The 26328-nt window shown below is 26.6% G+C and overlaps 2 protein-coding genes and 1 long non-coding RNA gene across 4 annotated transcripts in view; all 3 read right to left on the bottom strand.

Moving 5' to 3' along the window:
• Positions 1-727: 727 nt before the first annotated feature.
• On the bottom strand, positions 728-2215 carry LOC135924314 (zinc finger BED domain-containing protein 4-like). Its single transcript, XM_065459368.1, has one exon. It carries the CDS (start codon positions 2213-2215, stop codon positions 728-730), a length of 1488 nt encoding a protein of 495 aa, XP_065315440.1.
• Positions 2216-2551: 336 nt separating this feature from the next.
• Positions 2552-3532, bottom strand: LOC135925283 (uncharacterized). The gene is made up of 3 exons (XR_010571604.1): positions 3481-3532; positions 3370-3434; positions 2552-2705 (listed from the first exon to the last, which is right to left on the bottom strand). It is a non-coding gene; the product is annotated as an uncharacterized LOC135925283 (long non-coding RNA).
• Positions 3533-5441: 1909 nt separating this feature from the next.
• The window catches only part of LOC135923737 (segment polarity protein dishevelled-like), a 33804-nt gene continuing 12917 nt past the window's right edge, over positions 5442-26328 (bottom strand). For both annotated transcript variants that reach the window (XM_065458650.1, XM_065458651.1), the window contains exons 5-7: positions 22340-22652; positions 8403-8858; positions 5442-5931 (exon numbers count right to left, since the gene is read on the bottom strand). In XM_065458650.1, the coding sequence (XP_065314722.1) occupies positions 5768-5931; positions 8403-8858; positions 22340-22652 (933 nt within the window). In that variant the 3' untranslated portion in view covers positions 5442-5767. The remainder of the gene's footprint in view (positions 5932-8402; positions 8859-22339; positions 22653-26328) is intronic.

Below are 26328 nucleotides of genomic sequence, written 5' to 3'. Positions count from 1 at the left end.
TTTAATATATTTATCTTAATAAAAGTAAAATATAATTATAAAACTATTGATAAAATTAAATCATAAATTAAATAAAAAAATTAAAGCACAATACAAACATTGGAATATTATATGCTGTAGATTTACAGTATGTCTAATTTCAATTATCATATGACAATCACGTAATTTTTACCAATTTAGCGAATTATATATTTTACAGAAAACTATAAAATATTGATGAGGACATCAGAAAATATCTTTTAAAGACATTGTGGGATGAATAATATGAAGATTAATTTTTAATATCCTTTTTTATTTAAAACAAATAGATGGCGTTAAATAATTGAATGCAAATTGTTGATAATCAAGAGCAGGGTTTCGAACGGTTCGTTCCGGTTTTTAGTTTAAAATTTTATAAAGGTTTTGTTCCATTTCGGTTTTTTAAAAAAAAATCATATAGGTTCGGTTCGGTTTATAATTTATAACGGTTCTTTTCGGTTTGTTCCGGTTTTTATAAATTTAATTTTAAAAAAATTAATCATTAACCATGTATATATTAATTTTAGAGAAAAATCTTTTTATAATTTCTTATTTAAAACCATGAATGATAATCTAATAGATATTTTTATTAAACTTAGTAAATATAAATTAGACAAATCAATTCTTTTTATTTCATAAATAAGATAAACACAAACATGCGCAGATACAATGAGGAATAAAATAACACATAAATATAATGAAATTTATATTATTTATTTTTAAAAAGAGAATTGGAACGGATAACTAAAATATTTTCTAATATTTCAGGATTTAATTTAGTTCTTTGCGCAGAGAGTATGAACTTAAGGCTAAAAAATGCTCTTTCTACGGATACCTGCGTAGCTGGAACTGCTAGCACAACCATAGCTAACTTATAAAGTTCTGGCATACTATTCTTTACATTTCCCCAATAATTCAAAAGATTTGCATCTTTTTCTAATCTCTCTATATTATCAAATGACCGAATTATATACTCTATTTCTACACATTTATTATAATTTTCTATGCCTTGAGAACTATTCTTATTAAGGCTTTCATGAGACATTAATAAATCTTCAAAATCATCATCTAAGTTATCTTTCGAATGTGAACACGTAGGAATAGTATCTAGATTTTCAATATTCTGATTATTTAAATTTTGGATTAAGTTCCAAGTTTTATAAAGATGTTTTTTGGCGATATCTTTTTCTTCAAATGATAAAAATACATTATATCTTGGGTCGAGATATATAGCTGAGCAAAAAACTTCATTTTTCAAATTAATCTCTCGTGCTTTGATTGTACAAACTAAAAGTTTGGCAAATGAAGTGTCTATTTTGCTAGTTTGCATGATACATTTGATCCATGCTGCATAAAAATCGCCCATGGTCATTTGTTCACTTTGTATATATTTTGTCAAAATATAAGATGGATATAAAGCTTTTAATATATCACTAATTATTTTCCATTCATTCTCTGACAAACATTTTTCACGATCATTACTTTGGGCCGATATTTCTTGGCAAAAGTTTTTTAACTCTAATAATCTTTCCAACATTAAATAGATTGAATTCCATCTTGTGCAACAATCTATTAGTGGCTTTTTTAAATTTAATTTGGACAAAATAGACATTGTAGTCTGATTTCTTATTTTTTTGCAAATGTTTCTTGCTTTATTAATAATAACAATTTCATTTGAATTTTTTATGCAATCATTCATTGCTAATTGAAATGTGTGGGAGGCACATCTAATGCCCATTAACATGGATCTCGTATGAGGTACAAGATTAATATTTTCAATATTAAAAAAAGGTTCTTCATTTTCATTAACAATTATATCATCATTGTTATTTAAATTATCATTATCTAAATTATCATTAAGGATATCATCTTCATCATCTTCTTCATCATGATGTATTAACAGCTTAATTAATTTAATCATGTTAGCTGCATTGTCTGTGGTTATCGTATAAATTTGATCAATTCTTATTTCATGTTCGTTTAGAACATCTAGAATAATTTTTTTTAGATATTCTGATGTATGTCTTTCTTTAATCTCTTTCATGCATAACGTTCTTAATTTTATTTCTCCATTATCTATAAATTGAATATTGATCCCCAGTATGGACCTATCATATCGAATTGCAATATCTAATTTTAACGATATAAGTTTTTGGTATATTTCTTTTTTTAAATTTTGCGAAAAATCAAATGCCATTTTTTTAATATTATTGCGTATATTTTCAGAATTGATGGTTAAATTACCACCCAATCCTACAATTATCGGATCTATAATATTTCTAAATGCTTTGTCATCAATTGATTTTATTGGTCTCCCATGAACTGTGATTAACTCAGTGCAGGAGCGGATTAAAGTGTCTTTATTAATATTAATTTGTATTGTATTAGTTTTGGTAAAAGCATTTTGAATTGTATTATGATTATTTGCATTTTTTGTTATTGTTTTTTTAATAGTCAAATTATCTTTTTTTTTTATAATAATTTGAATTCCTTATCGTGGAATCTTTCTATATGTCGTTTAAGATTTGCTGCATGGTCCCCGGTTAAAACTTTACCACAGTTTTCTAGTTTACAAGTAGATTGATTTTTTACAATATCTAATTTAAAATATGATCGCACAGGATTTGACTTTTCCCGAACCATTTAATAGATACTAATATGCTATATGATGATGAATAGATCAGAATCTTTTATTATAAAAATAGAATAAATAAATTTCTTAATAGAATCAGTATAATTTTTTATTTATCTTATCTGACAAGATCTCCCCCAAAAATGTGAATTATATGCAGGCCTACCCTTCATATAATTATGCCGATTTTTTCCTCAAAAATACTAACAAAACAAATTTGTACACAGGTGAAACTAAATAAGTGAATGGAGCTTACTAATACCATTTTAATAAATAATTTGATTTAATAGAGAAAAGAAAGAAGCAAAAAGATAAGATATAAAATAAGAAGAAAAGAAATAGAAAAGCTGTTTATAATTCCAAAAACAACTGTCTTTTATTAAAAAATTAAAGTTAATTAAATTAAAACTTTAATGGATACTTTATCATTTTATAATTATCCAATTGAATTTCATGTGTTTAAATTTTATTTGGTACTATAAGATTTAGAAGGTTAATCAGTAAGTAGTTATTATTTCAAGAAATTATCCACTAAAGTGTAAATGGAAATAAATAAATAAATTAACCATAAAATATAGGAATATTAATTAACAATCATATGTTTTTTTTTAATTTCAGAATTCTAATATTCATTTAAGTCATTATAAATTATTCATTATGAAAATATTAATTAATAAGAAATTAATATAAAACAGTATTTTATTAAAAGTAATCAGTACCTGATTTTCTTTAGATGTTAGTTAGAATTATGATTTTTCCCAAATTATTAGCAAGTATTAATAAGCTAATTAATAACTAATATACATATATATATATATATAAGAATAAACTTGTTAATTTAAAGAATAGTCTTGTTTGATTTTAAGATTCTTATCTAATTAACTGGTAATTCGTATAATCTCTTTTAAATTGAGTATTTATTAAAGTGAAAAGTAAAAACAATAAACATGGTGGTATTAATTGACATGTAAAAAAAATTCAATTTGAAAAGAAATAAAGAGTTTAAAAATTTCCCCAAGGAAAATTCAAATTTCAAATTTAGGTTAATAATGTTTAAATTTATTTATTTTTAAAAACCGTTTTGAACCGGTTTAAAATATTTATAAAGGTTCGGTTCGCTCTTTTTATAGTTTCTTTATAACGGTTCGGTTACGGTTCAGAAAATTATAACGGTTCATTCCGGTTTGGCGGTTCGGTTCGGTTCGAAACCCTGATCAAGAGCATTGATTAATAAATTTGTTAAATTAATAACTGTAATATTTCTCTAACTGTCAAATATGTCTGTAAAAGTGAAATTTTACCTAGTATTTTGTAACTTATTCTATATAATAGAGGAATATCAACTATATGTCTACTTAATTTTTATAAATAAATTTCTTATACTTGTTTGGAATAAATTATTACACCCCCTACACTGTCTTTTCTCAAAGGGCAGACTTCCTAGACATTATGCCATTAATTCAATAATCAATAGAACGCTGAGATCTACAAATACTCCCTCCACACTGGAACCTACCGGTCTTAGCTCCGATAATCAAACCAGACCGGATGGTTTGACGTTAGTCCCTTGGAACCAAGGTTTACCTCTCGCTTGGGACTATACCTGCGTTGATCGTTTTGTCAGATCTTTTTCTGCCAACTCCTTCTCAAAAGCGGAGAATACAAAAACAAATAAATATTGCCACCTTAATAATATTTTATTCGCTCCGGTAGTCTCAGACACCTGTGGATCATTCGGACCCCAAGCCTTAAAATTATTCAAAACAATAGGGCAAAGGTTACGATTAATCACAGGTGATCCGAAAGAAGGTTTCTACCTCCGCCAAAGGATTTCAATCGAAATCTGCCGTTCAAACTGTATATCCATTCATGGGTCATTAAGCCCCGTGGACCACACCTAATTAGATATCCCTCTTCTTTTTTTTAAAATAATTTTTTAATTTTTTTTCTCTTAATTTCCCTTCTTTTAATTATATGTTTTTATATTGATTTTTTTGTTTTTAATATATATTTTTAACTCAATAGTGTATATAAATGTTCATGTTTTAATTTTTTTACCGAATAAAGTTTAATATTTATAATATATAAAAACAACTAATTTATTATATTTTATATAAACTAATAAAAATATATTTCATATTTGTTCCAGGCTTATTTTTTTAATTAAAATTAACCTCCTATCTTGTAAAAATATTTGCCCAAAATAAGGTCTGGGGGAGAAGCCCCCAGTAATTTTTTAATTCCCCCCCCCCCCTTAGGAAAATCCTGGCTACGCCTATAGATCAAGAATATGAGTTATCACATATACAAATCTATATAAAATATATTATTTAATTGTTCAGACTTAAGAATTCTTTCTGATATTAAATACTTTTCAATCACATATTAGTTGTAAAATTTTTATACATCAAATAATCGAGCCAGCCCATCAACCCATCTCACTAGCCCATCCAATGGGACGGCTCATTAAGTTTATTGCATCGGAATCATTTTATCGACTTAAAACCGGATCCAATTAAAGGAAGTCGAGATTCGGCTGAACAATTTAACATTACTCGCAATTCATAAATTTATCCAAATTTTTTATGTTAAATTCGGCAATAGACAAATTATTTTTATTTAAATTCACAATAATGATACATTAAAAAAATTATATTTGCTAAGCACATAAGAAATATATTTTTATCAAAAACGGTTTTTTTAAAAAATATTTATTTAGATATAAATTAATTATATATAATTATAAAATGCATAATTAATATGTGTTTAATTAGAATATTTACAAATATTTTGATATATAACTTGTAATTGAGATTTAAAAATTCCTATAATTTTAAATATACTATATAAAATAACAAAAATTAAAACCAATATAATTATTTTAAATCTCAATTATCATTGAAATTTATTATTTAAATCATTGGCCTCAGTTAATAATTCGGCGTATTTTTTTAAAAAAATCTAAAAATTATTTTCCTAAATGTCTCAGTGACAGACAATTTCCAAAATGAATAACAAATAAATAAAATATTATGCATCCTTGAAAAAAGATAATATCCATATCAATAACAAACTTTTACAAACAAATTTGGAATCGATAAAAGAAATCTTTGATAATCATTTAATGTTTATAACGTAATAGCATTGTTCCGAGAAAGAATTTTTGCTGAGTGAGTGCTTTATCAATCCTTTTTTGAGCAAATAAGATGCCAACTTTTTTGCTTCCTGTTTACGATTTCCGCTGCTACCACTGCTAGCACCGCTGCTGGTTGAATGTAAATCTATATTTCCAAAATAAAAATAAGTTAAAATAAATTTGATTTTAAAAATTGTCATCGCTATATATATAGTCTATAAGAAATTAAAAGAGGGAAGAATATTAATTAGTAATGGTCAACGAAAAACGGTTTTTGCAAAAGGTTTTAGGATGAATCTTTTGGTCCAGACCGTTAAAATTTTTTAAATGCGAAATTTTTTAATTTGAGATTTTCAGTTCTTATACTAATAATATATGTGCAATTATATTTATAAAAATCAGAGACCTGCAGAGGTATCATTTGTACGACCCGGCCCGGATATTTTTTTCAAAAATGTCTTTCGGCCCGGGTTTTTTTTAAAATATATTTTATTTATTTTTGATTTTTATAGCTAATAATGGCGATTTTAAATATTTGGTTAAAAATTTTTTAGGCCTGGCCCGAGTATATTTAAAAAATTAAAATGCAGTCGAGCCGGACTTAGGGCCGGGCCTGAAGGTCTCTGATAAAAATAAATTTAATAAAACATTTATTTCTAATAATATTAAATATTCTTGCAATTATTAATATTTTGGTTTATAAAATTAAGTTCAAATGGGATATAATAATAAAAATATATTATTTTTAGTCAAAATGACTTAAATATTTTCTTAATGATAATGACCACCTCTTCTTATCATCTTGCTTCTCAAACCCATAAGGTCGTCTGCCCTGTTATTTAAAATGCCCATAAAATGTATTATATAGCCCAATAATCTCATAGTGGTAGGGCTGGGGGGGGATGCAAAAATAAGACAGAAGAATATATTACCTCAAAAAAAAGTCACACTTTTTATAAGAAACAAAAGGAAAAAAATATATTTCTTTTAAAACTAAAGTAAATTCTTTAATTTTATTAAATCCAATTAACCTTATAATTCTTCCTTTTGGTATAGTAAAAAGTTATATTTTTATGCATATAAGATAATATACTTTAAATTTTTTAAATAAAATTAGATGAAGGAGAACATTACATTAATTACACCTCCATCTTCTTAAATTTGTTTTAATCAAAATTAATAATTTTATAGCTTCAAAAGCATAAAATTTTATCTTTTTTAATTTTTAATTGGTAAATTTAAAAATAAAAAATGTCATATTTTGATTAACTCCTGTTTCAACTACCAACATTATATAACATGGTTAGTAAATTGGAATGATTCAAAATATATTTAATTTTAATATTTTGGTGGTTTCAATAAATATGATCTCATTATAAATTTTGTAAGTGGTTTCCGAATCATATTATCCTGCCTGAAAATGAAAAAAACCCATAAAAATAAATAATAAAAACTAAAGTCAAGACTAAATATTTAATATTTCCTGATTTAATTTGGACCTAGGTTTAATGGAGGTTTTGCAAAACTTTAAAAAAATCGGCCCGGTCTTTGACCTTCATTAATTTGAATAATGATAATATCGATATAAAAATAGGGTGGGGGGGGGGGTGATTTTATCTAGTTAAAAGAAAATTAACATTTATACGTATTTCAAATAAAATGTAAAACGATTAAAGATAGGGAAATCGATAATTGTGAAGTCCAAAAACCAAAATATATATAATGTTAAGGAGTATATTCAAATTTTTGTATAGTGGGTAAATATGAGGGTTTCAAACCAAATCGAACGGCGAAACTGGTATAATTTTATGAATCGTCACAGTGAACGACTCATTATAAAGAAATATAAAAAGAGCGAACCAATTGTTATAAATATTTTAAACCGGTTTAACCCGGATCTTAACGGTTTTTAAAATTAAAATAATTAATTTTAAATTATTAACATAAATTTCAAATTTTAATTTTCCTTGAAGGTAATTTAAAATCGTAATTTCCTTCAAATTAAATTTTTTTTTATACAATTAAATAGCCTTTATCTTCATATCAATCAATACCAAGTTTATTTTTTTTAATTTATATACTCAGTTTAATAAAAATTAGGCAAATTACTAATCAATTAGATAAGAAATAATCTTAAACAATTATCATACAAAACTATTTATGGCTAAATTAACAAGCTTATTCATATATATATATTATTAATTAATTAGTTTTTATAATAATGCTTGCTTATAATTTAGGGAAAAATCATAATTCCAATATTCTACTAAATCTGTATTTTGTTAAATTTTATAATAATAAAAAATCTCACTATAAATCTTCAATTTAAATAAGTTAACTAAAATTGCATTAAATTATTTTTATACTTTTATTTCATATATGTGTTTTATATTAAATGGTCTTACATTGAGTTAAAAATAATAATACATTTTAGATGTTAAATAATAAGAGTAATTTTTTTAAAAATAAAATTTATAAAAATCGAAACGATCAGATATAAATTCTAAACCAGAACGAACCGATATGAGTGTCTTTAAAAACCAGGAACCGCTCGGTTAGATTAAATAAGCAAAAGAAAAATTAAGATAATTGAATAATTTTTTTTATAAAATGAACCATTATTAATAGTCTCCCCGGATCCAATCCTTTTGTAAATGTCTCCCTCGTCCAATCTGTACCCTCTAGCAGCAAGCCAATCGACCAGATCAGAACCTAAAAAAGCATTTTTTATGGTCAATTTAAGCCAATTCCGGTCTCTAATATCTAAGCCAGAATCTGGAACGCACATCGTTTCAACTAACGAATGAAGCCATCTGTCTGCCCTATCCTGTTTAATCATGATATTATTAACGTTAGCGCAGGAAGGGTTATGGTTGTAAGAGGCCGAAGGGAGCAGAGGAAGATTAGGGTTATGATGTTGGTTGATGTTGTGATTGTAGGAAGAAGGAGCGTGATGATGATTGGAAGTCGCGGAAAAAGAATTCGATGTACAAGCTGAAGCGGCATCATTATGATGGTGGGGTGGAAAAGGTGGAAGAACGCAGGGGGATATTGAGGCAGCACAATCAGGGACTGAGAATAGTGTTGGGTATAAAATAGTGATATAAATAATAAAAAAACTATATCATAAGTGACTAGAAACCTGCACGCGACAAATTTTTTAAACCTAATTTGCAAGAAAAAAAGTCTTTCTCGACCTAGTTTTTTTAAAAAAAAAATAAAAATTTTCCAACCCCACACCCGAAATAACATTCACAATTTTCCCGGGTTTGGCAGACCTCTATAAGTGACTCCTTTATATGACTGATCTTAGTATAATTATAAATTTTGTTAGTCCCATCTAGAGCTGTACGCCGGTCAGTCATTAGCTATAATTTTTGTGCCCTCTAGAATGCGTCGCTGATTATTTATACAAAGCCAACACGTTGCCGATAGTCAGGGCAATTTTTAAAAATTTTTCTAACCATTATTAAAATATTGCTTATAAATAATAATAAAATTAAATACTTGATCAGAGGTCTGCAAGGCCCGGCTCGTTAAGAATTTAGCATAAGTGGCCCATCCCTCTAACTTTTAAAAAATATGCCTGAAGCGCAGTCCGATCCAAAATTTGGGAAAAATCGGACCCGTCGTGGATCGTTAAAAATTTACTAAAGATACCACGATCCAAATTTTTTCTAAGAATTTTCCGGCCATCAGATTTTTAATATCGATTGCTATTCTATTCTATACTATAATCTATATCTAAATTTTTCTCAATGTCGATCAAGAATCTTATATTATTCCACTCTTGGATGGCTATCTATTTCTATAACAAACGTTTTATAATTCATTGTGCTTGAAATCTCTATAATGTATTTGTTATTGAATCTTATCATAAATAACTTATTTAATTTTTTGTTAATTATCTATATTATTTATAGATTTAGTTTATAGATGGCTAGATCTTGGAAATATATCGGTCTCATGCCTTCAAAGCCATATGCAGAATCTTTTTAAAAAGTTGAGATCGCTTTTCTCACTTCCTCTTGGGTAAATTTTGCTAGATAACATGTGGAAATTACACTAGGTGATTCAGTTGCCTGTTGTGAAGGGTCCGTCACAGCTAATTGAGTGTATCTTTGAAAGCTAATGGCCAGTCTGTCTGATGAAGAGGCCAGAATGAGTCTCACCTTGCACCTCCAATGAGTTACCATCACCCTCCTTCTCCGATAAATTTACAAATTTACCTAAATCCACATTATCTCAAGAATCCTCTGAGGAGGCAGGCTTATTGCGGCTAAATCATACAGTGAAAATATTAATAATCTTCTAACCAATTTTAACTCCTTACAGCATTGGAAAAAGTTTTTTTTATTTGGCTTCCATGCCCTTCAAGTCCAAATTGACAAAAGTAAGTTGTCCCTCACCCAATAAATTAAGAACAGGTTAAAGGATTTAGACAATATTTTAGTGGGCATAATCTCCATAATGAAATTATCCAGAAATCTTAAGTTAACGGTAAATTTAATGGGGAAAAAATCGATAATTTAGCTATAATGAGGTTCCGGCCTTTTCATCAGACACAGTGGCCCCATTAATTTTCAAACCTACACTCAATTAGCTATGAATAGACCTGTACGCCGATGTTTCAATCGACGGCGGCGGTTTTTTAAATTTTTTTCAAGTAGAGTTGCTAATATCTAATGTTTAAAATATAATTTTATTAATAAAAATATAAAATAACTTGAAGTTCAGTAATGAGAAACTTATAGTCAAGCTTTTCATATTTTCTTTTAAGCATATAATATCTGAGCAATCAGATCTATTGATTTGTATATGAGCTTCTATTTCACTGAGAAATAATACTAAGTTTATTGTCGATCCTTTTTGGGAGGAAAGAAAATCCACCGACTCTCGGAATGGATATAATACTGCGTAAAGCTCATCAATCATATCCCATTCTTTATTAAAGAGTTTCAAAGATTGTTTTCCTATTTTATTTAGAACTTTATTTATAGGAATTTTGATTACACTGCGAACCCTTTCTAGCATAATCAATATGCTATGCCAGCGGGTAAGGCAATTTAATTTTAAAGTTTTTGCAATAATTAGATTGGTTGGTGCAATGCCATTTCTATTATCCGATTCATCAGACATAAAAATGGTCATCTAGGTATGGATCAAATCATTAATATCCAAGATATTACCTGTCTCATAAATTGACTGCAGACATTTATGATGTTCAACCTCAATTTCACATTCCAAATCAGCTACTCGATATCTGAGGGCTGAAATAATTTCTCTAATTTTTTTTAATGAGAATATCAATTTTGGTAACTTTTTTATGCCATCAATTGTAACCAAATTATGAAGTCCATGCCCTAAACATAAATGATGCTCATAATCCCCTAATTGACGCTTCTTTTGACATTGGCTCCAGCATCAGTTACCATTTGTATTATTTTGGCTATTAAATGGAACTCCTCTTCAATACTATCCATCTCAGATAATATTGTTTCCCCAGTATGCTTTTGAGTCACATTTCTAGTTGCTAGGGTAAAATATTTTAAATCAAAATTTACATCTAAATGATGAAGACTAAATGTGATATAATTTCGACGCTTGAAATGATAGGTCCATAAATCAAAAGTGATAGAACAAAATTTTGGTCCAGAATCAATCAGATTTACAACATGCGCCTTTATAGATAAACAAACATAATTTAGTGCACCCAGACTAATGGTTGCCCTATTTGGTAATTCTGACGAGGAATCAATTATCTTATATTTCTATTTTTTAGGCAATTTATTTTTTAATAATCATTTTATATAAATTTTAAACCTTTAGAAAATCTGTCATTTCTTTATTGTTTATAGAATCAAATGGCATTAAATATAAGCAGCATATCAAAACATAATTTCGCCATATTAGATTTCATATTTATTTTAAACATTAAAAAGATATTTAAAAAACATCAAAATAATTAGAGCTGGAATGAAACATATTATAAATTTGATTTAGTTTTAACTTTTAAAATAAAGTTTTACATAATTAATTTAATAAATTATATATTAAGTTATACATTAAACGACATTTAAAAATATAATAATTAGAGTTGGAATGAAACAAATTATGAATTTGATTTAAACTTTCAAAATAAAGTTTTATATAATTAATTTAATAAATTATATATTAAGTTTATACATTAAAAGATCTCAAAATAGAGCTGACAATAAATAAACTAAAAATTTAATTGTTTTGAACTTTCAAAATAAAGCTTAATAAAATTAATATTACAAACCAGTTAAAAATTTTAAATGAATAATAATAAACAATAATAATAACCGAAGAGCCATTTTTTATCTTTTATATTGTTGCTGCATTTGGTGTTGGCTTTCGCCAATTTTAAGCAAGGTTCACAATAAATATAATCAGGCATTATTGTGCTTTTCTTATTTTCATTCTTCAAAATAAGATTTCCAAAGTACCTCCAGACATAACTTGATTTATGATTAGTAGAGAGAGTTGTTATTTAATAATTGTATATAGGGTGGTTTAAAACGTGCAAGTCCATAAAAATAATTAATATGAATTGTTTGTGGAAATAAAATATGATGTATGAATGAATGTAAATGATATATACTAGTCTATGATATATAGCAAACAATTCATATTTTAATTTTATTAATGTTAATATTATATAAATATAATTAATATGCTTTCTAAATTACATACGCCACGCCGCCGCCATAATAAAAATCGGCGGCGAGCCGGCTCGCGCCGATGATCTCAATCGGCGGCTTTCCCGGCGTGAATAAAAATACCGGCGTGAGCCGGCGTCGCACAACCCTAAACATCATGCAACTAAATTGCCTGGTGTAATTTCCACATACAGCAGAATTCAGAGAATATGAGAAGAGCGATCTCAACTTTTCAAAAAGATTCTGCACATGGCGTTGAAGGCATGAGACAGATATATCTTCAAGACCTAACAATCCCTCTTTTAAACACTCAAACTAATTTACTCAGCAGTATAAATACCCTTTGCAACCGGCTCTTACATGGTGACGCACCTATCTTAGCCTAACCAATTCGGCTTGGAGCAAAATAATCGCCCTCACAAAACCTAACAAAAACTTACGCCCAATTGGCATAGGCATCCTCTTCAGGAGATAAGTATCAAAACTAATCTCCAAGTCTAGTGGTTGGTATCGAAGGTGGCTGCGAGTAGTGTTGCGTAGTCGGCTAAAAACTACGCCTAAGCCTAATAAGGCTAAGTCTAAAAATCGGCTAAGCGTATTAGCCTAAGCCTAAAAATCGGCTAAGCCTAATTAGGTAAGCCTAAAAATCGGCTAAAACTAAAAATCGGCTTAGCCTAATTAGGTTAAGCCTAAAAATCGGCTAAGCCTATATAAATCTGCTAAAAATTAGTCAAAATTCTGCATCGATGCTTAGTATTAATTATTATTTATTTATTTTAGTAAAATAATTTATTTTATTTATATTTAATGTAAATATTTTATTATTATCAACAAATAAACATGATATGATTTAATATTTTTTATTTATATTATTATATTTTGAAATGAAAATAAATTTATTTATTTGATGTTATTTTAATAAAAAAAATAATATGCTGCTATATTGTAAAATTGTAATATTCTTTTTAATATAATTTATTAGTGATTTTCACAATCTTCTTTATAAATACATCTTTTATTGAGGAATTATATTGTAAATTTTATTAGATAAATATCAATCTTTTAGGTGAAATCTTTTATAAATTTTTTATAATTTTTTTAAAATTATCTATTTTTTATTAAATGAGGTGGATTTTATGAAACTTTTTTGATGATTTTATATGATCTTTTTAAGGATAATATTTTAATGTGACAATTGTCATAATCGTTATTTTATAAGTTTTTTGAATTTTTTTTGAAGAAAATAGGTTAAAATAAGTATAAATAACATGTGTAAATATAAATTTAGGAAGATGTACCAAAGAAAAGTGACAATTGTCATAATCGTTATTTTTAAAGTTTTTTGACGACAATATGTTAAAATAAGTATTAATAACATGTTTAAATAAAAATTTAGTGAAGATGTACCATAGAAAATTGACAATTGTCATAATCGTTATTTTTAAAGTTTTTTGAATTTTTTTGAAGAAAATATGTTAAAATAAGTATTAAAAACATGTTTAAATAAAAATTTAGTGAAGATGTACCATAGAAAAGTGACAATTGTCATAATCGATTATTTTTATACGTTTTTTTAATTTTTTGACGAAAATATGTTAAAATAAGTATTAATAACATGTGTAAATATAAATTTAGTGAAGATGTACCAATGAAAACTGACAATTGTCATAATCGCTATTTTTAAAGTTTTTTGAATTTTTTTGACGAAAATATGTTAAAATAAGTATTAATAACATGTGTAAATATAAATTTAGTGAAGATGTACCAATGAAAAGTGACAATTGTCATAATCGTTATTCTTAAAGTTTTTTGAATTTTTTTGACGAAAATATTTTAAAATATAAATATATAACATGTTTAAATAAAAATTTAGTGAAGATGTACTCTAGATAAGCGACAATTGTCATAATCATTATTTTTTAAGTTTTTTGATTTTTGTTGACGAAAATATGTTAAAATGAGTAATAATAACATGTTTAAATAAAAATTTAGAAGATGTACTATAGAAAAGTGACAATTGTCATAATCGTTATTTTTAAAATTTCTTTGATGTAAATGGGTAAAATATAGATTGTAAAATTAAAATTGCCTGAGTATATGCCATAGAAAAACATATGGTAATAATAGATCCTTCCCCAAAAACAGGAGCAAATTGGCATTTTATTACATTTGTTCATCGGGTCAGAAATTAATATGCAAAATTTATATCATAATATCTAATCCTAAGTTAGAAATTATTATTTTTTTATCAATTTTCACCAGATAATCTTGTTTAAAATTTGGGTAAACTTTTTTTTCTATTTAAAATCAATATCGATGCAAGTTAACTATTTTGGTCAAAAAAAATCAAAAAACTTTAAAAATAACGATTATGACAATTGTCGCTTATCTAGAGTACATCTTTACTAAATTTTTATTTAAACAGGTTATCAATACTTATTTTAAAATATCTTTGTCAATAAAATTCAAAAAACTTTAAAAATAACGATTATGACAATTGTCACTTTTTTATGGCACATCTTCACTAAATTTTAATTTAAACATGTTTTTAATATTTATTTTAACATATTTTCTTTAAAAAAATTCAAAAAACTTTAAAAATAACAATTATAACAAATGTCACTTTTCATTGGTATTTCTTCACTAAATTTATATTTACACATATTATTAATACTTATTTTAACATATTTTCGTCAAAAAAAATTTAAAAAAACCGAAAAATAACGATTATGACAATTGTCACTTTTTTATGGCACATCTTCACTAAATTTTAATTTAAACATGTTTTTAATATTTATTTTAACATATTTTCTTCAAAAAAATTCAAAAAACTTTAAAAATAACAATTATAACAAATGTCACTTTTCATTGGTACTTCTTCACTAAATTTATATTTACACATATTATTAATACTTATTTTAACCTATTTTCTTACAAAAAATTCAAAAAACTTTAAAATTAACGATTATGACAAATGTCACTTTTCTATGGTACATCTTCACTAAATTTTTATTTAAACATGTTTTTAATACTTATTTTAACATATTTTCTTCAAAAAAATTCCAAAAACTTATAAAATAACGATTATGATAATTGTCACTTTTCTATGGTACATCTTCATTAAATTTTTATTTAAACATGTTTTTACTACTTATTTTAACATATTTTCTTCAAAAAAATTCAAAAAACTTTAAAAATAACGATTATGACAAATGTCACTTTTCATTGGTACATCTTCACTAAATTTATATTTACACATGTTATTAATACTTATTTTAACCTATTTTCTTCAAAAAATTCAAAAAACTTATAAAATAACGATTATGACAAATGTCACTTTTCATTGGTACATCTTCACTAAATTTATATTTACACATGTTATTAATACTTATTTTAACCTATTTTCTTCAAAAAATTCATAAAACGTATAAAATAACGATTATAACAAATGTCACTTTTCATTGGTACTTCTTCACTAAATTTATATTTTACACATATTATTACTACTTATTTTAACCTATTTTCTTCAAAAAAATTCAAAAAACTTTAAAATTAACGATTATGACAAATGTCACTTTTCTATGGTACATCTTCACTAAATTTTTATTTAAACATGTTTTTAATACTTATTTTAACATATTATTTTCAAAAAAATTACAAAAACTTATAAAATAACGATTATGATAATTGTCACTTCTATGGTACATCTTCACTAAATTTTTATTTAAACATGTTTTTACTACTTATTTTAACATATTTTCTTCAAAAAAATTCAAAAAACTTTAAAAATAACGATTATGACAAATGTCACTTTTCATTGGTACATCTTCACTAAATTTATATTTACACATGTTATTAACACTTATTTTAACCTATTTTCTTCAAAAAAATTCAAAAAACTTATAAAATAACGATTATGACAAATGTCACTTTTCATTGGTACATCTTCACTAAATTTATATTTACACATGTTATTAATACTTATTTTAACCTATTTTCTTCAAAAAAATTCAAAAAACGTATAAAATAACGATTATGACAATTGTCACTTTTCTATTGTACATCTTCACTAAATTTTTATTTAAACATGTTTTTAATACTTATTTTAACATATTTTCTTCAAAAAAATTCAAAAAAATTTAAAAATAACGATTATGACAATTGTCAATTTTCTATGGTACATCTTCACTAAATTTTTATTTAAACATGTCATTAATACTTATTTTAACATATTGTCGTCAAAAAAATTCAAAAAACTTTAAAAATAACGATTATGACAATTGTCACTTTTCTTTGGTACATCTTCACTAAATTTATATTTACACATGTTATTAATACTTATTTTAACCTATTTTCTTCAAAAAAATTCAAAAAACTTATAAAATAACGATTATGACAATTGTCACATTAAAATATTATCCTTAAAAAGATCATATAAAATCATCAAAAAAGTTTCATAAAATCCACCTCATTTAATAAAAAATAGATAATTTTAAAAAAATGATAAAAAAATTATAAAAGATTGATATTTATCTAATAAAATTTACAATATAATTCCTCAATAAAAGATGTATTTATAAAGAAGATTGTGAAAATCACTAATAAATTATATTATAAAGAATATTACATTTTTATTTTTACAATATAGCAGCATATTATTTTTTTTATTAAAAAAACATCAAATAAATAAATTTATTTTCATTTCAAAATATAATAATATAAATAAAAAATATTAAATCATATCATGTTTATTTGTTGATAATAATAAAATATTTACATTAAATATAAATAAAATAAATTATTTTACTAAAATAAATAAATAATAATTAATGCTAAGCATCGATGCAGAATTTTGACTAATTTATTTTAGCCAATTTTTAGGCTTAGCCCATTTTTAGGCTTAGCCGATTTTTAGGCTTAGCCAATTTTTAGGCTTAGCCGATTTAGACCTAATTAGGTTTAGCCGTTTTTAGGCTATACCTAATTAGGCTTAGCCGATTTTTCCACCTAAAATCTCGGCTAAGCCGTTTTTAGTTGGCTAAAATTAGCCGATTACGCAACACTACATATAACCCGCATATATCTTCAAAGTAATCCAGAAAACAAGCACTTTAAAATCGATTTTAGTAATGCCAATAATACAATAAAACGGTCTGTCTTCTTAAAATCATTCTATGCTACTCTAGCTAAACCCTAGATTCCTATGCTAACCCTTCCATCCTACAATATGTAGAATATAGGCCTTCTTTTTCAGAAGGAATCCAACAGGGTAATTTCTTAGGTTCGATTTTTATCTTAGAATGTGTTGTTTTACGACTCATTTTGAGCCGATTTTTTAAAACGGCTAACTCAATATTTTAGCCAGAAAAATATTGCCTAAGCCTCGAGATTTCGATAATATATGCCTAGACCTTTGTTCCTTCTATGAGCAAAATCTTGAGGCTTGCGTAATATTTTTCTAGACGAAATATTGAGTTAGCCGTTTTTAAAAATCGGCTCAAAACGAGCCATTTAACAACACTATTGGAATAGACAATCTAATAAAGAAAATTAAAAGCAACTGCCAGTTAGATCTTCATCTCTGTTACAAAGATGAAGGATAAGCGATAATCCAGAAGAAATAGTTAAAGTCTTAGAAATTTTACAAACGGATGGGCCAGACATAGGCCTTCTCCTACGTCTACAAAACAGAATCCTGTCAGCTCACTTCCTAATCTCCCAGCTGTTACGCCTTCAAAGAGATTTGGCAGAGGAACTAAAACATCTCGACTACCACGTTACTTAGCAGTTGAAGCCCTTTTTCAAACTACTTTTAATAATATGTAGGAGCTACTCTTTTTTGTTTTTTTTGTAGAGTAAATATTTTTTGTAATCAAAAATTTCTTCAACATACCGAAGACCATCTATGCTCCACCTTTAAAAGCATATGAATCCAAGATAAAAAAACATTATAGAAAAAATAACTAATCTCAAATTTATTTCCAATTCGTATCAAGCCATTCTACCCTGCAATAAAAGTGGTATAGGGTTACGATCATCCATAGCCTTATCGATCAGTGGTTTCATCTCGTCCAATCTGCATGCTCCAAAATATTAATTGATCACCTATCCTTGCTAGATACGCTGCTTGATGAGCCTACATCATATGAAAGGGCTCAGTTGGCGGTGAATGTCAACCTCCAGCCTCCCATTAACAAAAGGATTGGGAAAATCCAATGATTACAAGGTCCGATGATTACAAATTTCCGACCCTGCTACCTGAAGATCATGCCCTCATAGCCTCTTTCAACCAGGGTTCTGAATGTGAATATCTAGACGCCATTTCCTCTAAAAAATCGTGACCTCGAGCTGTCAACCGAGATATCAGATTCAATGCTTTCATTAAACGGGCTTTACAGTCCGGGGGCTTTCCTGCTACTTTAGAACCTCCAAGTCTTTTCACAGATAAGAAAACGCACGATGTAACTACACAAATTCCTGGAGAGAATGGCCGATTTCTAGCGTGAGACTTTTCCTCTTTGACCTCCTTTCACTCTCCAAAATCAATAAAGACATTTTAAAATACACAGAAGACTTTAAAACTAACAAATATGTGGACATGCCAGATGAATATAAACTCATACTAGTTATCATTACAAGCTTCGAATCCTTTGTGTGCCAGGCGCTTAGCCTGATTAAAAAGCTTGGCAGAGCTATAAGAATTAAATCACAAGATCCAAAAGAAGACGTTTATACGTCACATTAAAATTCAGTTATAAAATCCAATTTCATATGCTTAATAGGGTTCATGTCCTGAGCCGGAATTATTAAAATCTTGTTCCCCTTCCCTTCAATGTTTATAATCATTTTTTTTCTCCTTCTCAGATTAAAATATAAACTTCTTTTTTTTATTTTTTTTATTCGCGATTCTGATTTATATACCAGAGGCCTGCACAAGTACCATTTGCAAGGCACGGCCCGAATTTTTTTAAAATATATTATATTTATTTTTATAGCTAAAAATGGCGATTTCAATTATTTAGTTTTAAAATATACACCCCGGCCCCGGTCTAACCATGATAATTTTTGATAATAACCAAACAATCGTTTAATCAAATATCAAATCGTCGTATACGTCAGAAATGAACGATACAATATTAAAATAATAAGATGACAACTAACGGCAATAACATATAGATATCAAGAAAATATCAACGATGTGAAGTTCTCGCTCAACGTCGATATAAAGTGAGCATCAATGATGTGAAGTTTTGGCTCAACGGTAATGCTGTCACGGATATTATTGATGAACATGCAAGAAAAAGGAATTTTTTAAAAAATTATTAAATTATAAGTTATTCATGCATGAATTTTTGTACGCTGATTAATTTTTGTTAATAGTTAGTGGGATATACTACCTTGAAAAGGGGGTAGATGTTGTATTATAATAGATATTTATTTATTATATAAAAATAATTGATTAAAAAAAAATAATATTGAAAAAATTATATATTATATTTTGTTAATTTCTTCGATTTTGTGTTATATTGTAAAGTGTGGAAATTTAAAGAAATAAAATATTCAAAAGTGTAAAACAAACCTATTCTCAAAATTTTATAATTCAGAGCTTCTTAACAGTTAGGCACCGCCCTAATTTTTATAAAATATATTATATTTATTTTTATAGCTAATAATGGCGATTTCAATTATTTGGTTTTAAAATATACACCCCGGCCCGACCCGGATATTTTTTTTAAAAAGAATTTCAGGCCCGGTCCGGGTATATTTAAAAAATTTTAAATAGGGCCAGGCCCATGTACCTGAGCCGGGCCTGCAGGTCTCTGATATATATGTATATATAAATTTAAATACTAATTTCTGAATGAATAAAATTAATTTTTCCATTAAATTTATAATTACTAATTTATATCATTATTTGGTCTATTCACTAGATACTTAACTAGTTAAAAAAAATACATAGTAAGTATTAGTGATCTGCATCGGGCCTAATTTTTCAAGCCCGGCCCGAAATTTTTTTTAAAAAGTTTTGCGACCCGCCCCCGAACCCGAAATTATTTAAATATAGAAATTAATTTTTACAATTATTCAAAATAAAAGACATATGTTATATGGCGTTTAGTTTCAATAAATAAATTCAAAATTTTTTATTTTACATAAAAAATTCAATATAAAATTGATAAACCCGACACGGCCCAAATTTTTTTTTAAAATATTGGGTCCGGTCCGGCCCGGCCCGAACCCAATTATTTTAAATAGAATTAGGCTCAAGCTCGGCCCGTAAGTATATTTATCGGAGACTTGCAGGCTCGGCCCTAAACCTGGGTACACGAGTGGGCCGTATTTTAATTTTTTAAATATACCCGGGCTTAGTCTGAATTTTTTTTTAAAAAAAAATACCCGAGTTGAGCCGTATATTTTAAAAACAAATATTTTAAATCGCCATTATTAGCTATAAATAAAAATTAGAAATAAATATAATATATTTTTAAAAATCCGGGCGGGAGGTGCATTTGGTACCTCTGTAGTTTTCTGATATTTATATAATTTTTAAATGAATTTATAAATTTTATGTTCTTGTATTTTAACATATGATAGATTAAAATTATGATGATCAATAATTTTGAATATAAAATAGTTTATTTTAAAAAAGAAATATAACTAAAATAAATAAAAGTATTTTTAACATTTTGGATATATTTTAATAAAAAATGGGGGGAGGGGCTAGAAGTTATTTTAATTTTACTCTTTTTTTTTCATTATAAGGAAAGAAATCCTATATAATTAGAAAATATGTATAAAATTGTTATGAAAGCTTGGTTCAAATTTTTTTATTCAATTGTAAAGCCTGACCTGAATTTTTTTATGTATGACTTGACCAGCCCAGCCTAATTATTATAACCAGGCCTGGCCCGTTTTAATTTATTTAAAGAATTTTCCCGGGCAGGTCTTTGCAGATTTCTAATGATGATTCCAGTTATGATCTTTAAAATAATAACATTTTTTAAAAAAATAATAAAATTAAATTTCCAAACTAGATGGCATTGTATTTATTTATACTCGAAAATATTTCCAGGGCCAATAATAATCCATAATAATTTTAAAAAGAATAATAAAGCATTAAAATCTACAAATTACATCTAGTAGAAGAGCTGTTAATATTTCCTTCCAAAATTTAAGAAAATAATTTAATCCTATTTTATATTACATGAGAACAGAAATGAGTGCAAAATAAGTAATTTATATCTTTTCCAAATTAATTTAGGAAAATTCTATTGCTTATTCAACTGATAACTTAATATAGCTTTCAATTTTAAGCAATACCATTGACCGATACCCAAAATATTACTTAACCCTTTAAAGTATTATTTTTTAATTAGCCTACTAAGCCATGCGTTTAAAAGAAAAAACCGCGATCTACAAATCTCTAAACAAGAAAATTTGACACCATCATACTGTGTATCGAATGCCTAATATATTACTTTTAAATAATGACCATCATAAAACAAGATATTAATAATTAAAGCGTTAATTCTATTCCTATTCCTTATAACTATCTTTTTTGCGAAATTAACTTTATATTGAGGAATAAATCTCTAAAAAAAATAAATTACGACTATAATGTCCTTAAAATTCAAAAGTTAAAAATCAAAAAATATTTTTGTGGAAATGGAAAAATTTTATTTCAAATTATTGGATTATATTTTATTTTAAAAAATTCGGGTAAAAAAGTGTTAGTTCATCTCTGTTAGATACATCTTAAAAGTACAGGTAATAACTCTGGGACTAAAGAATGTAACTTTCTAAAATGTATAATAATTATTATTTCCCCTTTTTATCCAAGGTTCTAAATTTTTTTTAGTTATTGCTCACTATCGAAATCTCTTCTCCCGTTGTTCGTTCTTCCATCTATCCTTATGTCGCCTAATTTATCGGCTATCATCTCCCCTCCCCCATAACCTTTATCAGATTCAATCAGACCCCGCCCAGATATTATGTCACGTTCTGCGGCAGCGGAATAATACCTAGGCGGCGGAGGGTCCGGGTGGCGAAAGCGGGAAGCTGAGCAACTACCCCACATTTTAGCGACAAGTAATTTTACGGGCTTCCCTGGTTTTTTAACAGCATCGCGCAGAATGGCTATTGCTTGATCACTCGATACTCGATCAAGAGATGTGCCATTCACCTTTTTATTAAAAAAAATAATTGTTTTCTATATTAATTATATCGAATTTTTAAAGCATGTTGAGATACAATAAACATTAAAAGGCCTATCTTTATCAATCATTCATTACACAATAACTATTCTGCCTAAATATAAAAAGACCATATTGATTTTTTCGTATATCATTATTTTTTTTAAAAATATTTATATGAGCAATTTGATTTGGTAAAGCGATAGTTTGGGTTTCCCGACATTAGCAGTAGGTTTTACATTTTAAATCATTAATTGAGCGCGTTTTATTAAGTTTAAAGATGTGATTTTGTTGGAAATACATTCCAATATGTGAAGAATAGCCACCCTTAAATCTCAAAAAAATTTTATGACCAATCTTTAAGAAACCTTAACTCTCTATTGGGCGACATATAAATAAATGATATAAAAAACCTATTTTTGTCTTTAAAGGGCCCTTAATAAACTAAAAATAATATTTTTTTAAAAAATTTTTTTAAACCGTAAAAAAATTTTAGTGTGTATTTAAATGAGAATTGTTAAGGAGCGGCGCTACATTTTTTTCAAAAACACCTGGAGCGCGCCCCTCCTTTTTTTAAAAATGAGGAGCGGGTGCTAGCTCCTTTTAGGGCTGGAGTGGAGGAGTGCCGCTCCACCGCTCCTTTAAATTTATGGTATAAATTAAATTATTTTTTAAATATTAATAATATTTGTTAATTAAAATTCGATAAAAATAATATTTATTTTATTTAAATTTATACATTATTAAATGTTGAGCCGAGTTTTATATTGGCTGTCCTTCTAATCTTTTAAATATTAAACATCAAGATTTTCATTTTTATATTGAAAATTTTTTGGAGAATCTTGTAAGTCATTACAATAAAAAATAGTTTTCGATATTATGGATTTAGAGATCATAGAAGAAGAAATTGAATTACCATTTCCATCATACAAAAAATATTTTAAACTTCTAAAAAACCAATTTTAAGGGCAAAATATCTTTTGTGTTAAGTAAAAGCATATCATTTTCAAAAGTGAGCAGCTCCAATCTAAAAAAGCATCTAAAAGTAAAAAATCTTTCTTTACGAAATGATAACTATATTTTTTTTATTTTGGAATAATTTTTTTAAAATCGTTATAATTATTTTTGAGCAATTTATTAAAGTTGAGCCTGGGTTGCTAAATATGATGCTTTTTAAAAAATATTTTAATTTTTTCATTACTTGTCCAACCTCCTTTTTTATACCTGAATTAAAAAATATCTTTATAAAATACAATACCCCGCTTCCCTCTAGTGCTCTTATGGAGCGCTTATTTAGTATTGCAAAACAGGACTTAGGGGAGAGGCGTGGATGTTTGTTAGATTCTAAAGAAAATTTATTAATTTTAAAGGCTAATAAAATATTATAAATATTTTGATAGATCATTTAATATAAATAAAACGTTTTAATAAAAAAATATCATTTTGTTTCGTGTATCTTCTAAAAAAATGAAAATCAAAGGAGCGGTTATGGAGTGGCACCTTATTACTTGGAGCGGGAGCTAGCTACTTTTAAAAAGGAGCGTTAACAACTTTGATTTATATACACAATGCGCGTAAAAAGTATCATATTTTTTTCAATTTAAAACCTATTACAAAATAAATTTGATAAATAATGTAATAAAACAAATTTATATTAATTTTCATGAAATAATTTAAAACAATCGTTATTTGTAGTAAAACATAATGATACACCATATTTGTTACAAATCACTTTCGTAACCAATTTACAGCCAGGGTTTTTGCACCGCGCCTTTTTACTATATTTTGGCCAATGTGCTATTAAATCCTGTCTTATTTCTTTCTGAGTAATAAGACTTGTGGGCCCCTTGCTAGATTTTTTAATATTTGGTGTCAATTGATACTCGTTTTTTTATGCTAGCGTTCATATTTTTGTTACATTTATAGAGTATCTGCTATTGAAATTTTAAATGATTTTAAATGTTAATAATGGCATCTGTTCTTTTACCAGTACCTTTAAAGCTACAAAATCTCGCCTATACATTAACCAAGATTTATGAGCATCATATCAAGTATATGGAATACTAACGGTGATACCATTTACGTGATCTTATGTGAATCCACGCTCCATCTTTTAGAATTCTTTTTCAGTTGGAAAATGGCAATTATAAATTCTCTTAGCTCTCGCTGTGGCAATACCATTTTGGGCGAGTAATACTTGAAGTTCTATACCACAGAACCAATTATCAAAACACAATTTAAAATTGGAATGTAGTGGTACCAATAGTTGAAATACCGCATTTCCGTTAGAATCAACATATGCTAATCTTGAATCAAGAATTTCCTCATCTGATGAGCCACTAAGATTAGAATCAGAACTATTTTCTGGAATACTGTACATTTTGACTATAGATAGCAAATAAAGAAATGAACATTTATTAATAAAAAAAATAATAAAAAAAGCCCAAATTTATATTACATTTGTGTGCATTATGTATCTGGGTCACGTACCTTAAAATTTAAATTTTATGCACTATTAATGAATATAACAATCTATTTATATATAAAAAATTTCTTTTACCTTTATTTAATAGGATTTTTAACTTCCTGTTCCTTAAAAATTTGTACAAGAGAAATGACATAATTTATAAAATGGAAAAAATGCAACTATTAGAAAGTTGTAAACTATGTATTTTAGAATTTTTATATTGATAGCTGTCTTTCATTATTGACAAAATTAACTATAGAAATAAATATATGTGTATCTATTATACATCATGTGTTTTAACTATAAAAAATTTTATATTAAAATTTATAACTTTTTTTATGGTATGTGTATTCAAATATGATGTACGCAATAGAGGGTTAATTTATATTAATTTTTTAATAATTTTTCCATATTTTTAATGTAAATTAAAATTTAAAGTTCATTATAAAATTGTCTAATATTTATAGGGGAGGTATTATACACCTATTGGAATGCATTTCCGGCAAAATCAGATTTTTAAATTCAAAATAACGCGATCAATTAATAATTTAAAATGCAAAAAATAAAACAATACCAATCAAAGCTTTACCTTTTATTTAAATAAGATTTTATGATATCATAATGTAATCTTTTAGGTATAGAAATTAAACATTTATTTTCCTCCAGCCATTTAAGAATCACGAGAAGATTAAAAAGTGGGACTTGATTCAATAAAAAAATGACCACATGAAATCGAGTGAGATTTACAGCTGAATTTTTAGTTCAAGTGAAAACATTTGCTACTAATCTTACTTAAATAATATAATTAACTTTTTCCTAATTTGTTCATCTTTTGGTTTCTAATGACTCGAGGTAAGTGTTAAAAGCGGATGCTCATTTATTAGCTATTGATGCATACAAAGAAAGAAATTCACAAATAGAAATAACTGCTGACTCAAATGATTCAAAACAATTATAGATACATGGTTCAAGATATTATTCGAATATCAAATAGCAGTTATGTTGAGGAGAGTTCCGAGGAAACGCTTAAAATATATGATAGGGTTTTAGTTATAGTAAAAAAACTGGAGATATCTTAAATGAATGTAGTAATAGGAGGATTTAAAAACTGGCTAATTTATTTTATATACTAAAAACATTAGTGTATTATTTAGCTTTGCTATATTCTACTGTTTTCTTAAGGCTAAAAAAGGGCCTTC

Source organism: Gordionus sp. m RMFG-2023, chromosome 2 (genome assembly GCF_954871325.1).
Source record: "Gordionus sp. m RMFG-2023 chromosome 2, tfGorSpeb1-WG-v2, whole genome shotgun sequence".
In the NCBI taxonomy this organism is placed as follows: Eukaryota; Metazoa; Nematomorpha; class Gordioida; order Chordodea; family Parachordodidae; genus Gordionus; species Gordionus sp. m RMFG-2023.
This window is presented reverse-complemented; position numbering and strand designations above follow the sequence as displayed.